This window comes from Peromyscus leucopus, chromosome 4 (genome assembly GCF_004664715.2).
Source record: "Peromyscus leucopus breed LL Stock chromosome 4, UCI_PerLeu_2.1, whole genome shotgun sequence".
Taxonomy (NCBI): domain Eukaryota; kingdom Metazoa; phylum Chordata; class Mammalia; order Rodentia; family Cricetidae; genus Peromyscus; species Peromyscus leucopus.
In genome coordinates, this window is record NC_051066.1 from 112152029 (window position 1) to 112167044 (window position 15016).

At 42.0% G+C, this 15016-nt stretch overlaps 1 protein-coding gene across 20 annotated transcripts in view; it reads left to right on the forward strand.

The window, feature by feature from the left end:
- Plcb4 (phospholipase C beta 4) overlaps window positions 1-15016 on the forward strand; it is a 385025-nt gene that overhangs the window by 261945 nt on the left and 108064 nt on the right. For all 20 annotated transcript variants that reach the window (XM_037205240.1, XM_028884521.2, XM_028884514.2 and 17 more), the window contains 3 exons: window positions 10289-10369; window positions 11199-11258; window positions 12955-13098. In XM_037205240.1, the coding sequence (XP_037061135.1) occupies window positions 10289-10369; window positions 11199-11258; window positions 12955-13098 (285 nt within the window). The remainder of the gene's footprint in view (window positions 1-10288; window positions 10370-11198; window positions 11259-12954; window positions 13099-15016) is intronic.

The window sequence follows — 15016 nt, forward strand, 5'->3', positions numbered from 1 at the left end:
CACTGTAGACCCCAGCCGTGTCCCACTGTGGACCAGAGCCGTGTCCCACTGTGGACCACAGCCGTATCCCACTGTAGCAACACAGCAGTGTCCCACTGTAGACCACAGCAGTGTCCCACTGTAGACCAGAGCCGAGTCCCACTGTGGACCACAGCAGTGTCCCACTGTAGACCAGAGCCGTGTCCCACTGTGGACCACAGCAGTGTCCCACTGTAGACCAGAGCCGTGTCCCACTGTAGACCAGAGCCGTGTCCCACTGTGGACCACAGCCGTGTCCCACTGTAGACCACAGCAGTGTCCCACTGTGGACCACAGCCGTGTCTCACTGTGGACCAGAGCCGTGTCCCACTGTGGACCACAGCCGTGTCCCACTGTGGACCAGAGCCGTGTCCCACTGTGGACCAGAGCCGTGTCCCACTGTGGACCAGAGCCGTGTCCCACTGTGGACCAGAGCCGTGTCCCACTGTGGACCAGAGCCGTGTCCCACTGTGGACCAGAGCCGTGTCCCACTGTGGACCAGAGCCGTGTCCCACTGTGGACCACAGCCGTGTCCCACTGTGGACCACAGCCGTGTCCCACTGTGGACCAGAGCCGTGTCCCACTGTGGACCAGAGCCGTGTCCCACTGTGGACCAGAGCCGTGTCCCACTGTGGACCAGAGCCGTGTCCCACTGTGGACCAGAGCCGTGTCCCACTGTGGACCAGAGCCGTGTCCCACTGTGGACCAAGCCGTGTCCCACTGTGGACCACAGCCGTGTCCCACTGTGGACCACAGCCGTGCCCCACTGTGGACCAGAGCCGTGTCCCACTGTGGACCAGAGCCGTGTCCCACTGTGGACCACAGCAGTGTCCCACTGTGGACCACAGCAGTGTCCCACTGTAGACCACAGCAGTGTTCCATTGTGGACCACAGCAGTGTCCCATTATAGCACAGAGGCCCCTGGGAATCTGAGCATCCATTTACCTGAAAATGCTCACATCAGAGGTTCTCTGGAAAAATAAAAAAGGACAAAGAGAAACAGACATGGAGATAGTGGCTTCTCCAGTTGACTACCCTTATAAATTAGGCTGCAAGAGATTAAGCATCTTTATTTTGAGGTAAAGGAAAAGACAGAAATCTACTGCTATTGATGAACCCAAGATAAGCCTTGAGAACAGTTTGTCCCTTGTCAGTAACTAAACTGAGAGTTCTCTTCCCCGCCAGGTTCTAATCACATAGAAGTCACCCCTGTCCCACAAAGGCAAGGATAGTGCCAAGACCTGTATCTTGGTCTCTTCAGACTATTATAACAGAATGCCATACTCTAGACAGCTGTGCACAGCCAATATATTTTTCACATTTCCTGCCGCTGAAAAGTCCAAGAGGAAGGCCCTGGCAGATTGATATCTGCCAACAACATTGTCTCAGTGTATATAGATGGTACTTTAGAGCTGAGTCTTCATGTGGTAGAAGGGTAAGGGGTCTCTGTGGAGCCTGTTTTATGGGTTCTGATCCACTTGTCTCCCCAAAGTTCCCACTTCAGTTACCCTCACTTTACAGGTCAGTAACACAATATATGAATGTGTGTGGTGGGGCACATATCCGGATCAGAGCACCTTGTTACACAGCATCAGACCAACTTCAGAGCTCCAAAAAACGTAACTTGAAAACTCAGGGGAGGTGCTTTGCCTTCCTTGTCAGTAACCTCTCAGGCTAATGCTGCCGTTCATTTCTGAAGTTGGGAGAAATGAAAGGAGAAGATTGCATCTTCCACTTGACACCAGACTAGAGCATCCTCCACATCTCACAGTCCCAGCTAAAAATGAGCACTTGACAGGCTCACAGTTTCTTCTTGAGAGATTTTTGTTTCTGTTTCTATGAGGTACGAAAGGCCAGAAAAACAAGAGGTCTCTCACCTCTGACACCTGCTCTGTAACTCATGGGCTTGCTCTCCTTCCCACCCTGAGCGTGATCTCCATGTCAGGCACAGGGCATGGGCTCCTTACCAGGGCTGATCTCTCCAGCTCACTGTCACTAACCATCAATGAAACAGAAGGAAATTCAAACTCTGTTGAGCAAATTTTCAAGGAGAGAAGTGAAGAAACAACCATTTATTCCAGGTAGAGAAGGCACTAGCAGACAAAAGAAAGATTCTGTCCAAGGCTTTGGTTATATATTACAATTACATTACTGGGCTATGTGGGAGCAGCTACACTTCCAAAAAATCCTACCCCAATCAGTCCTTTACCTCTTTTATAACCCCAAGGAGCAAAGAGACCTGAGTACCTTGTGAAAGCTGTCAACTCCCTGAGCCTGCCTACGGCCACCATGAGAAGCTACTGATAATCAGAATCTCACTAGGGTCTCAGTGGGTGATCACAGTGCTGAAAATTAAGAGCACTGGCCACACCTAACCCTGTGGAAATAAATATGCATTATATTTGATGACTTATTATCTGTGCCAGCCGCTGTGTGACATGATCGCTGACCAGAGACTGGCTTGCGAATAAAGACGTCTGAGGTGGAGAAGAACAAACTCAAGCTGATCATTCCATAGAAAACAAACTTTCAGTGGGTCTAATTCAACAATAATTTATAAATTTGGCATTTTCACTATACACAGATTTGTTCCTAGGTTAGGGGAAATATGTACATAGCAAGAATATTGCTCTTTATAACTCACAAAACAAAGATGCATTCCCTGTTAAAATGCAGATACAGCTCTGGCTCACCTTCTGTTATCTGTGTTCTCTTGGGTAGCTGGCTAGACCTCAGTTAGGATCAGTGTTCTCATCTGTAAAATAGGGATGATGGTGTTTACATTATTTCTTTATTTGGTGATACATACTCTCTATTAGAGTATTAAGAATTATTAGTATGCTATAGTAACAATTGACAAATATTTACTTGGTTAATAATATACTGTGCTTTTGTTTTATTTTAATAAGACAGGGTCTGACTATATAGCCCAGACTGGCTTCCAACTCTCAATCCTCCTGCCTCACTTAGCCTTCCAACTGCTGTTATCACAGGTGTGTGCCACTGTGTCTGCCTTTGGTTCAGTCTCTCTGCCAAATTCTCTAGTACCTAGAAGTAACCTGGGAGAGGTGTACTTGATGTTATTATCTCTAGTTAGTAATGAAGAAATGAGTTTCTAACCACCACATTTGTGTTGGATTTATCTGATCATAAAGCTGTTTCTAGTGATTATAAGATATTTTATCCTTATATGTTTCTGTCACTGTCTAAAGGAAACTATAATGTAAAAATACATACTTCTAGGTAAAATAAAGGGACATGACTTTGGATTGTAGAAAAAGCATAGGAAAATATGCTAAATTAAGGAATCTATTATGAGCAGCAAATATCCTAAGAAGTTGGAAGAGGTGAGTTGCAAGTGGAGTTCAGATGTCCTGTTGCTAGAGCACAGAGGGGGAGGAATGGGCACAGGTCACAGGAACCATTACATTGAGGGAAAGCAGCAGGTCAGTGGGATATTTTTCCTGGTGCTAGTATCTGAAAGAAAAATTTTACAAGATAATGGCATAATTACGAATGCCCACTCATTAAAAATCCTGTCCTACAAAGATACTAAAAGTATACGTTAGAGAAAAGACAGCATCTCCAACAAATGGTGCTGGAAAACCAATGTGAATATGTAGAGAACTAGATCCTTATCTCTGAGCATGCACAAAATTCAACTCCAAATGGATCAAGGACCTCAACATGAGACCTTACACTTCTAAACTGCTAGAGGAAAACTAGGCAGTCTACTTCAACATGGAGACACAGTAAGAACTTATTGAGTAGCACGGAGTACGACACAGGATAAGACTATTAGTTGGCAAATAAGGTAACATGAAACTAAAAGACTCTACAACAAAAGGAACTGTCAACTGAGTAGGAGGGAGTCCACAAAAAGGGACACAATCTTTGCCATCCATACATCTGACAGAGAATTAGTGTCTAGACTATACAAAGAACTAATAAAAACATAAACATCAAGAAAAACAATCCAAACAAAACATAGTGTGAAAATGAACAGGAAGTTCTTCGAACAATTAATACAGATGACTAGGAAATACTTTTAAACATGTTCAGTAGCCTTAGCCATCAGGGAAAAGTAGATTAAAGGTACATTAAGATTCCATCTCACCGCAGTCAGAATGGCCATCATCAGAAATATAAATGACAACAAATGCTGGTAAGGATGTGGGAAAGGGAGACCCCACACACTATTGGTAGGAAAATAAAGTAGAGCGGCCAATTTAGAAAGTTAGTCTGTGTTGCTTGGTCCTAATGGCTCCTTTGGGGGAGGGGGTAAGAAGGTGCAGTGTCACCAACACAGATACTGGGAGTCTGATGAAGGCCAAAAGCAAACTCGTTTATTCAATGGCAAAGGCCTTATATACCCTTCTTCCTGCACCCAGACTATGTCCCAAACTAGTGACATTGAATGGTCATCCTTCATTGGCTGGGCATGATCAGGAACTTTGACAGTGATCTGGTGAAATTACATAGTCACCCCTCATTAGCTAGGCATGATCAGGAACTCTGACAGTGTCTGTTGCTAGGTCCTTAGGCAGACTCCAAGTTGGCTCATAAGGAAATACATTACGTGCACGCCTTGGCAACTAGTTTGAGTCATTTTCCTCAACCCTATGGGCCTGTCCTACTAAGACAGGTTTCTCAGAAAAAGCTGATATGACCTAGCTATATCACTCCTGGACCAAGGGAATCTGTGTTCCCCTATGGAGGTAATTGCATATCCATGTTCATTACTCTTCTATTCACAATATCTAGGAAACAGAAGTACTCTGGGCGTCAATCTGATAAATGGATAAAGAAAATGTGGTATACATAATGGATTTCTATTTAGGGTTGAAAGAATAAAAGTGACAGGGATTCAGACTCAGAGAAATTGGCTCAAATCTCTGGTTTGTTACTCATTGGCTATAGCTTTGAAGAAATTACTGTGACCATTTTCTCCCCTATGTAAAAATGCACTGACTGTGGTGGTAATCATTAACCTCATGTGGCTCTTTACATTAAAATCATAATAAACATTGTGCTCCTCTGTTGTCTACCACATTTCAAGTATTCCACAGCCCTGGGTAGCTCATGGTGATTATATGGCACATTTGCATTATTGTGGCAAATCTAGTAAAACTTGGTAGAATTCTTGTTAGTTTTAAGTGAGACAGTATTTGTGAAACGCCTTATCCAAAACTCATTTGCATCTCTTCTCTCATATTCACAGCCGTTTGTTTATTCAGCACTCACCTTTTCCCAACTCCTTAGACTCTGTTTAGTTCTTTGAATGTCCTTTGAGATTGGGGTCAGTTTTCTTCATTTTTCAGGTAAATAGGAAAAGTTCAAGGTTAATCAGCATGGCTGCCAAGATACTTCAGCAGTTTTCTGTAGCAAGGAAGTTGGAGTCGCCAAACTACTGTAGAGTGCCACCTCCTTAGAATATCCTTGTACTAGTTACTTTTTATCACTGTGAACACCAGAATCAAGGCAACTTAAAGAAAGAAGTTAGAGACATTTAAAGTTTACTTAGGCTTATGGTACCAAAGTGATATGAGTTTTTCATAGCAGGGAAGGTGCAGGCATGGTGTTACTCTTTGGTGACCTTCTACCTAGCTCCCAAATAAATATACAGACTTATTCTTACTTATGAATATCTGGCCTTAGCTTGGCTTGTTTCTAGCCAGCTTTTCTAACTTTAATTATCCTGTTTCTCTTTAACTACATTTTTGCCTCTGGGCTTTTTATCTTTCTTCATTCTATATCTATATATCTATATCTTTCTTTCCTTCTTACTCTGTGGCTGGCTGGGTGGCTGGGTAGCTGGCCCCTGGCATTCTCCTCTCCTTCTCCTTTTCTCACTCTTCTCTCAAGCCCAGTTTTCTCCTCCTATTTATTCTCTCTGCCTGGCAGCCCTGCCTCTTTCTCTCTCTTGCCAGTTTAGCTCTTTATTAGGCCAATTGGATGTTTTAGGCAAAGTAACACAACTTTACAGAATTAAACAAACATTCCTCAGCATAAATAAATCTAACACATCCTAAACTAGTATTCTACAACAGTGGCTGGATTGGCAGGTGGAGAGCTCACATAGGGAACTGCAAGCAGGAGACAGAGAGAGCAAACTGGGAATAGTGCATGTCTTTGACACCTCAGAGTCCATCCTCAGTAAAGTGCTTCCTCCAGCAAGGCCACCCCTAAACCTACCCCAACAGTACTATCAGCTGGAGACCAGATATTCAAACATCTGAGCCTATGGGGACATTATCATTCAAATCACCCCAGTCCTCTTTCTCAAAAGTGTAAAACTTGTGATGTAATGCAAAAGCCCTAACTCCATTCTCTCCTCTAAGTCTGAATCTTCCCAGTCACAAATGCAAAAGAGGAGTCCTGCACCATTCCTGTTTAAATGAAAGTATCATTAAACCACATATTAGGCTATCCAGAAAAACTGGCCATAGCTGGAAATAATGCTTGACTCTACCATACTTTGTGTTGCAAAGACTACAATATAAACATAGCCATTAGGGATAACTTGGGTAATTGTGGTGAAAGGGAAAGTAGGAAAGGAAGAACTTTAGTCTACCTTGAATTCAAAGTTATGGGGCTAGGAAGATCTCTCAGTGGGTAAAGTGTTTGCTGCACAAGTGTAAGGAATTGAGTTCTGATTCTCCACCACCCATTCCTGGGAGGCAGAGATGGGGCTCTCCAGGGTAAGCTAGCTAGCTGGACTAGATAAAATGGCAAATTCTGGGTGCAGCAAGAGACCCTGTCTCAATATATAAGCAATCAAAGTAAACTCGGTGCATCAACTCTTGGAGCTCACCTGCATGTGCACACTTGTACATGTGTAACCATACACATGAGGTACAGACACAAACACACTCAAGGTTCTGTTATTTGGATAGCCACCTACCCACCCTCCTTTTTATTAAGCACACTGAGTTCTCTGTAATTCCTTTAAAGAAGAAAGTGGATTAAATTTTACTTGACAGAATATCTTTTGAAATTGAAAGAAAGGAAATATATTACGCTAAATCAATTTGAATATTTTGTTAGGCCATGCTATTGAATACTGTGAAGATAGCATAGACTAAAAAATAGCATAGAGCTTATCATGCACTCCATGTTTGATGAGGTGGTAGGTGTCTGTAGAAGCCATGAGTGGCACACAGCCTTTTGAGCAGGGATCCTAGTGCCAGAAATAGAATTCTGACAGTTTTATGGGCAGCTAGAGTGATGCTTTGCCTCTCTAGAAAAGTGACCTCTAGCTGCCACTTGTTCAGAATTTCCACAACAATTCCTGGCCCTTTCCAGCCTGGACTCCTTGTGGCCTAAAGTAACAGTTGGGCTGGGTAGCCAACCAGGCCCTTGAACTCCAAGTAATAGCTTCTCATAAGAGAACTGAAAACCAGGCTTCCTGGAAGAAGTTCTGCTATGGTTTGTTTTCTTTACCAGCAGATTCAGTTACTATCTATTAACTAGAAGACAAACAGATTTGCAAAGGAGACAAAGCCTGGCCTCCTTTTACAGTTTTCTCATCCACAGTTCCCTGTAGACAATGTACCTGACCATGGGTCTTAGATATCACTATGGTCTGGCCAGGGTGCCACAGCCTGAGTTCTAATCTGAAGGTACCCATGTGAAATATAAAAATAATGTTGGAGAAAAAGAACAGAGATTGTGTGTATTTACCACCAGTGGAGGCCCAGTGCTTGGCTTGTTGGTAGGAAGTAGAAACCTAAGTAGGTGTACTCCAGTTCCTTTCAGCTGGTTGTCAGTTAGCCCTCAGATGTGTGCATATGTTTGGTAAGGAAACCTCTCAGCTAAGTCAAGGAGTTTCTTGTAGGCTTATTATTTGAGCATCAGTTAGGGTTTCTAGGTAAGGTCCTGGGAAGATTTCTACCCTGACCATTGCTTCTCACAATAACAAATAGGGTTTTGTCTCATGATCCAGATAGGCCATTTATCAACATTTCATCTTATTTTAGTTGCTGAGGACCCCAGAGACAAACAGGTTTTGTTGTCTAATTGGGAGGGATCATCCTGCAGCATTCTCTGAGGGTCTCTACATTTTACTCTCTCCCCGTTTTACCATTCTGCTTTATTTTGTTCTTTTTGCTCAATCTTCTTATCTTGCTTTGGAAATTAGTGTCTCCTCTTCTTCTTCCTCCTCATTTTCCTTCTTTTTTTCTTTAGTTTTTGCTTTGTTTTGTTTTTCATTTTTGAGGTCCCAGGAATTGAACCAAGGGCCCTGAGTATGTTAGTTGAGAACTATTCCACTGATCCTGATTGTCAGTTGAATGTTTTTTTGCTGTTGTTTTTGCTTTTGAGATGGTCTTACTAAGTTGTACAGGCAGGCACTGAATCTGTGATCCTCTTGCCTCAACTCTTGGGTAGCTTAGATTACATGTCTGGACCATCAGGCTCTCCTAGAAATAACTTCTTTCAAGGGCATTCAAATGGTGCCCCTGCCCCAAGGGGGGCTTCCCCAGTCAGTGCCTCAGAGCCACCCCAACTTCTGAAATGAGTGTGTATGAATTAGGAAAAGATGTCCCTTCTTCCACAAAGCCCAGCTCAACATGTTGCCCTCTCTCCCTGAAGTTCCACATGAACTGATGGCCCTGGCCTGGTGCCACCGTGGTGCCATCCCTTCAATATGAACAGGTTAATTTTTATCCTTTTTACATATTGGCCTGTAGCAAAATACTTTATTTGACAAAATTATCTGTCCATTCATCCCTTCATGAATGAAGTAGTTTTAGGATTCTGAGACAGAAAGGGTCTATTCGGAGCCAGTAAACAGATAATGGTGGAACTGGATCTTGTCTCCAAAGGCTGTGGTCTTGCCTTTTCCTCTGTCTTATTCATTGCTCTGTCTGCATTCCCCAGAACTGGTGTGAAGTTGGATACATACAATGATCCTTTGCTGTAAACTACCCAAAGTAACGGCCAGCATCATTCAGGGCTGCCAGGCCTCCGGATTCTGCCACCTTGTAGTGGCCATCTCTTGACATTGGATTTGCTTTGATGAATGTTGCTGTTTTCCTGGAATTTAGAAAGATAAATTTGGATGCGAGAAACTAAGCATCTGAAGTGCCTTTCTTAATGTGTGCCTTTCTACAAAACGTTAATCTTGTAATTGCTATTTATTTAGTGATGCTTTATTCCTGCCGAAAGGACAGGTTCCTAATTGTTGGCATTACAATGATCTAGGAAGTTGGCTTCTTTAGATCATGAGAAGAATGCCTAGATTTGTCGAAGCACAGAGTCATGCCTTGGTATTATGCAAACAGAGGGCACAGAGCATCTGGGTTCATTTCCCAAACATTCTTTTTCTCTCACTGACAGATTTTCCTGGCATTCCTAAATGCAATGGCCCAGGAATCTACTGGCACATAGGGCAGATCTGCTGTGGTGCATGAGTTTGGAGAATACTCCTTCTCAACTGAAGCTTTGATTCTGTGGTTTTCATGGAGTTTCTGGAGCCAAAGTCCACAGCAGTACTCAATGCATTGTGTATCAGAAGCCCCAGAGGGTTTATGGTGACACATCACCAGGGCTAGTGTTGATATGGATCAATTACAGGCAGCAGTGTGTCCTGTATGGAGGGCAAACAGGCGACACTTGGTTATTTTTCAGGAGCTCCTCTCCTGAGACCTTCAGGAAACTCTCTCCATTATAAATCCAGGACATCAATGCCATTAAATTTGAATGTATTCTAGAGGAAGGTTGTCTATTAAACAGATCAGTCTTTTGAGATAGAAAAAGACCTCACAGTGCTCTAAATAAAAAGGTTCAACAGTTGTTGCTAGAGGGTTTCTCTCCAGGTTCCACCAAGCCCCGCAGTCCCACAATTCACATATAAAAATTACTCAGATGCTTATATTACTTATAAACTGAATGGCCGTGGCAGGCTTTTTGCTAACTGTTCTTATATCTTAAATTAACCAATTTTTATAAATCTATACCTTGTCACGTCTCTTGTGGCTTACCGGCGTCTTTATACGGTGTTTATCCTGGCGGTGGCTGCAGTGTCTCTCCCTCCTTCTTCCTGTTTCCCCAATCCTCCTCTCTCCTTGTTCTGCCTATACTTCCTGTCTGGTCACTGGCCATCAATGTTTTATTTTTATAGAGCGATATCCACAGCACACAGTATCATCAGAAATGGAGGTATTAGGATCCAGATGCAAAGGGTGTTCAGATGCTCAAGCGTACTTGAATTTTTATTGAATTCAAAATGTTGTAAGTCACAAAATCCATCACATTTCTTTTTTAACAGGAATCTTTCGTGTTTGAGCCCAACTGCCTCTTCAAAGTGGACGAATTTGGCTTCTTCCTGACCTGGAAGAGTGAAGGCAAGGTATGGCCTAAGAGCAGCAGCTTGTCCTGCCTGCCTTCTGGCTCAAGCCATTGCATTTCGCCATAGGTAGACCAAGCTCCAAGCTCCTCTTGAGAGCATGGATGCTATACTTATTCATCCCTTTGAAATTTTTCCCTACTTGCTTTTCTGTCCCAGGCATTGAGGACACTGGGGAATTAAAGACTTTATGTAGTGTAACTCTAAGAGAGTCTACTGGAGGGATAAAGTGGGGCATTTTTAAAAGAGCTACAAGTCACTGAGCTTGAAAGAGAAAATGACATTGTTATGAAAGCTTAGACAGAGTAGGTCTGATTTAATCTTGAGAGTTAGGAATATTTTCTAGAAAATAATTTCCAAGCTGAAATTAAAAGGCACATGAAATGAGAGTTCAACTCTTTAGACCCTGGGGCAAAATCGGATGTGTGGCACAGTGTTCCCATTTAATGAGCATTGGAGCCCAAACCAAGAAAGGTGTAATTGGAATTGTATAAAAGTTGGCATTATTCCTACTTAATGTTTTCTATATGCACATATTTAATGATATATAGGCATTATTGTATGTATAAATGCAGTAACGTTTTGTAAATATTTTATTAATCATTCAGAGTTGCATTTATATGTATCTATATATGAGTATGTTCATATATATGAAATAAGACGTTTTAGTCTTTTCTTTCTAATCACTAGCAATCATTACTGTTACTTGATTTGCATTTTGTCACTTCCCTGAACGACATTGATTTTATATTTAGAAATGTTTGTTAAGCTCTTCATGCCATGAGGCTGGCAGAATTTAAGTTCATTTCTGGGGTGTGTGCTCTCTCTTCAGGAAGGACAAGTGCTAGAATGTTCCCTCATCAACAGTATTCGGCTGGCAGCCATACCAAAGGTAAATGTGATAGGTGTCATTCATGTGTGTGTGTGTGTGTGTGTGTGTGTGTGTGTGTGTGTGTGTGTGTGAGAGAGAGAGAGAGAGAGAGAGAGAGAGAGAGAGAGAGAGAGAGAGAGAGAGAGAGAGATGGGAGTGTATGTGGACCATGATATTCCTGTGGAATTGGTTCTGTCCATCCACCTTTATTTACCTGGCTCTGGCAATCAAACTTGAGTCATCAAGCTTGCTCGGTAAGCACTTGAACCCTCTGAGCCACCTCACTAGCCCTGCAGTTCTTCTCAACATAGGTTTACAAGGCTTGAAAAATGATCTCCAGGATTCTGTTTAATTTCTTATTGCCCTCAAATCATCAACTTGGATTTAAGGATAGGCACAGAGTAGACATTTCATCTCTAACTCTTAGGTGATTTTGATTACACTATTTTCAGTTATGTATAGAAATATATAGAAATAGAAATATATAGCCTTGAAAACTAAAAGCTTTGCATGGTGTCAGTGTCAGAGTGACAGATCCCTTAATCCAGAAATTAATTTTGAAAACTCACCCCATCCTCTTGCTATCAGCGATTTGCTTTTCATGTGTGGCTGACGAATGTGGAGGTTTCCAAGGCTGAAGTACCTCGTATTTCTTCACCTGTGCACTCAGGACACTGTTCACATAGAAAGCTTGGCTCGCCTCTGAGAGGAAAAGCTCTCAGAGTTCAGAAACCATTGATCTTCATAGATTGGTTTGTTTGAATAAGAAGCTATATGTATAGTGGTGTTAGGAATTTAAAAGGTGTCTCTTCATAGAATATTCTACCACAGTATTGATTTTTTTTCGTGTACCTGCCCTGCATGTTTTCAGATATCCAAAACAAAATTCTGTTCCTATTTATTTATTTTTCAGCTGGCCTCTTTTCTGTTAGCTAAGTTTTCTGTGTATCTACCTGCTGCAATTTCCTCTGGAAAACAAGTGTGGTATTTTATGTAGGGATTAGGGTAACTTTCACAGCTTTCCTTCCATGTGAGGATGCATAGATTGTAGAAATAAAAATGCTTGGTCTTTGTATCCAAGCTGCTTAAGAGTCTCAACTTCATTGCATAAGTATAGCCTGTGGTAGTAGCTGTGGTGATGTGCTAATTCATGGTAAGTAAGCTTGTGTTCTGTGGTAAGAGGCCCCTTGGATATTTATAGATACAAACACACACCAGTCATGATCTTTCCTGAACTTTGCTAAATCTGAAGTTCTCTGATAGTGACAATCACAAATCCAGACAAAGGGGCTGGAGGTGTGGCTCAGCAGTTAAGAGCACTGGCTGTTCTTCCAGTGGACTCTGACCAATTCCTGAAACTCACATAATGGCTTTAACCATCTGAGCACCAGGTACTCACAAACACAGACATATGTACAGTCAAAACAAATAAATAGGATTTATGTTAAAAATCTACACAAAGACTATTGAACCAAGTCTTCTAAAGTTTAAAAAAACAAAGCATACCACCCTCCTGAGGGGATTCTGATACTCTGTAATATTGGAAACTTCATCTCTCCAGGTTTTATAATAATGCTAGTTCACTAGGATTTTAAATGGGTGTAGGAGCCATTTCCCTTTAAGGTATATTTTTACCCCAAATGTGGTTTCTATTCACTGAGTTTTTCTCCGCACTCTGTGATCTAACATATTTTTTCCTATTTTTACACATCTACAGGATCCCAAAATCCTGGCTGCTCTGGAAGCTGTTGGAAAATCTGAAAATGATCTGGAAGGGCGGATATTGTGTGTCTGCAGTGGCACAGATCTGGTGAACATTGGCTTCACTTACATGGTGGCCGAAAACCCAGAAGTAACTAAGGTACCATCCCAACGGCCTCCCTCCCCAATGAGTATATGTTATATGTGTGCAATTTTTATGTTTAATATAGTTTTTAATGACATTTAGAACTGTTTGATCATTTTAACCTTTTAAAATGCCACTGCTCTGCTGGCATATTTGTGTGGAAAATTCAGCGAACACAAGACCTTTGTCACCTGTCACTCATGTGGGTCAACACCTGAATACCTGGTGTGAAACTAGCTGTGGGAACGCTAGTCCAGGCTTTCTATCACTTGAATGTACTCTGGCACTTTGGCATCACTGGAATCAATGGATGTGAATGGGGGACAAGAGGCTCCTTTTCTGTTTGAACAGCATGTATCTTTGTTGGTACCACCCACCAGAGACAGAATGTAGACCACATACATGGTTTAGGTGAAGCTGTGGGAGAAAGCATGCATGGCATAGATAAGGTTCTAGTGAAAAATGGAATGAAAATTTAGAAAAATTAATGAATGGCTCAGTAGTAGAGAATATGCCTAGCATGTTTAATACCCTGGGTTTTATCCTAAGTGCCAGAGACCAACATGGGTATATGGGTATAACTATTTCTATAAAATACAGTATTTAACCCAACATATCCCAAACATTGTTATCTTAGTAAGATATAAGCATAAAGTTTACTAGTGTCACATAGTTCACATTCTTTTGTTCATGGTGTTTGAATTTTAGTGTGTATTTTCACATCAGCCCTGTCACATTAAAAGTGCAAAGTAGCTGTGACAACCGATGGCTACTATATTGAAGACTGTAAACACAGCTGCTTAAAAATCCCAAACTCTTCTCCTCGATAAGCTGTTGAAGTATTGAGTTAAGATCCATCTTGCATTATGACATCCAGAAAACCATTGCCCTAGCAAGCTACTCTAAGATTTTGGCCAAAGAAGCTTCAAACTTAAATCTTTTTCTGCAAATCCTTTGTTTATAGGGACTTGACCTCCGAGCATAAGTAATCTATATGAAGGACACTAAGCCTTTACTCTTCCATTATAGAGTCATGGGTTTGGAACAAGGAGAGGTCTTTCGTCTTCCATTAAGCTCATAAGTAGAAACATAGTGTAGGTTTAGTGAGAAAGTCATTGTTGGAGAGGCTGACTTTTGTAGCTAGAAGGAAATACAGCAAATATCATTTGGGGAAACAGAAGTAACACAAGCAAGCACTCTGGGTGTAACAAGTGGCAGAATTGAGTTTTGCTCACTCTGAGACCACAAGGCTCATTCTCCATCACTTGCATGGCATGCTCTCATCCCAGAAGCATTGGCCTGACTCAAGGCCTCATTACACACTAGTCCCAGGGCCACGCAGATAGACTGATCTAGAATCTGCATTTGTAACAAGAACTTCCGGTAACTCATGTGTGTGCAGAAATTTGAGAGGCTCTTGCCTTGTACCTTTGGAACCAGGAATGGGCACTCCAAGTTGCATAACAGCCATTGGCACTGACCTTGTGTTAGCGGCTTTGTAGGTTTTATGCTATTGTTCATGTCATCTCAGTTGGGGAGAACAGCTTTTACGGGCCTCTCAAGATTTTGTTATTCTGCTCAGATGGGAAACTAATTTGAATGGATTATTGACCTTGATCTAGACAAACAGTGTTGCCACATCTTACAGTTCAGGCTTGCATGTTTGCTGTAAAGGTCTTTCTCATTGCTGTTTGCCATAGCAACACTGAATCTGGGGGATCCAGTCTGGCTAACTGTGAAGAAGACTAGCTAATCAGATACAGATATTTGGCTACTTGAAGTTTTGCAAAAATACAATTTTGCAAACTTGTGTATCTGGCTTTCATCACCTTGTATTGTCAATTCCTGTAAGAAGAAACAATGTGACTCTTTCCAAACTCAAGAATCTATACTTGGCTCAGATTAGCCAAGCAGAAATCCTTTATTTTCCTCT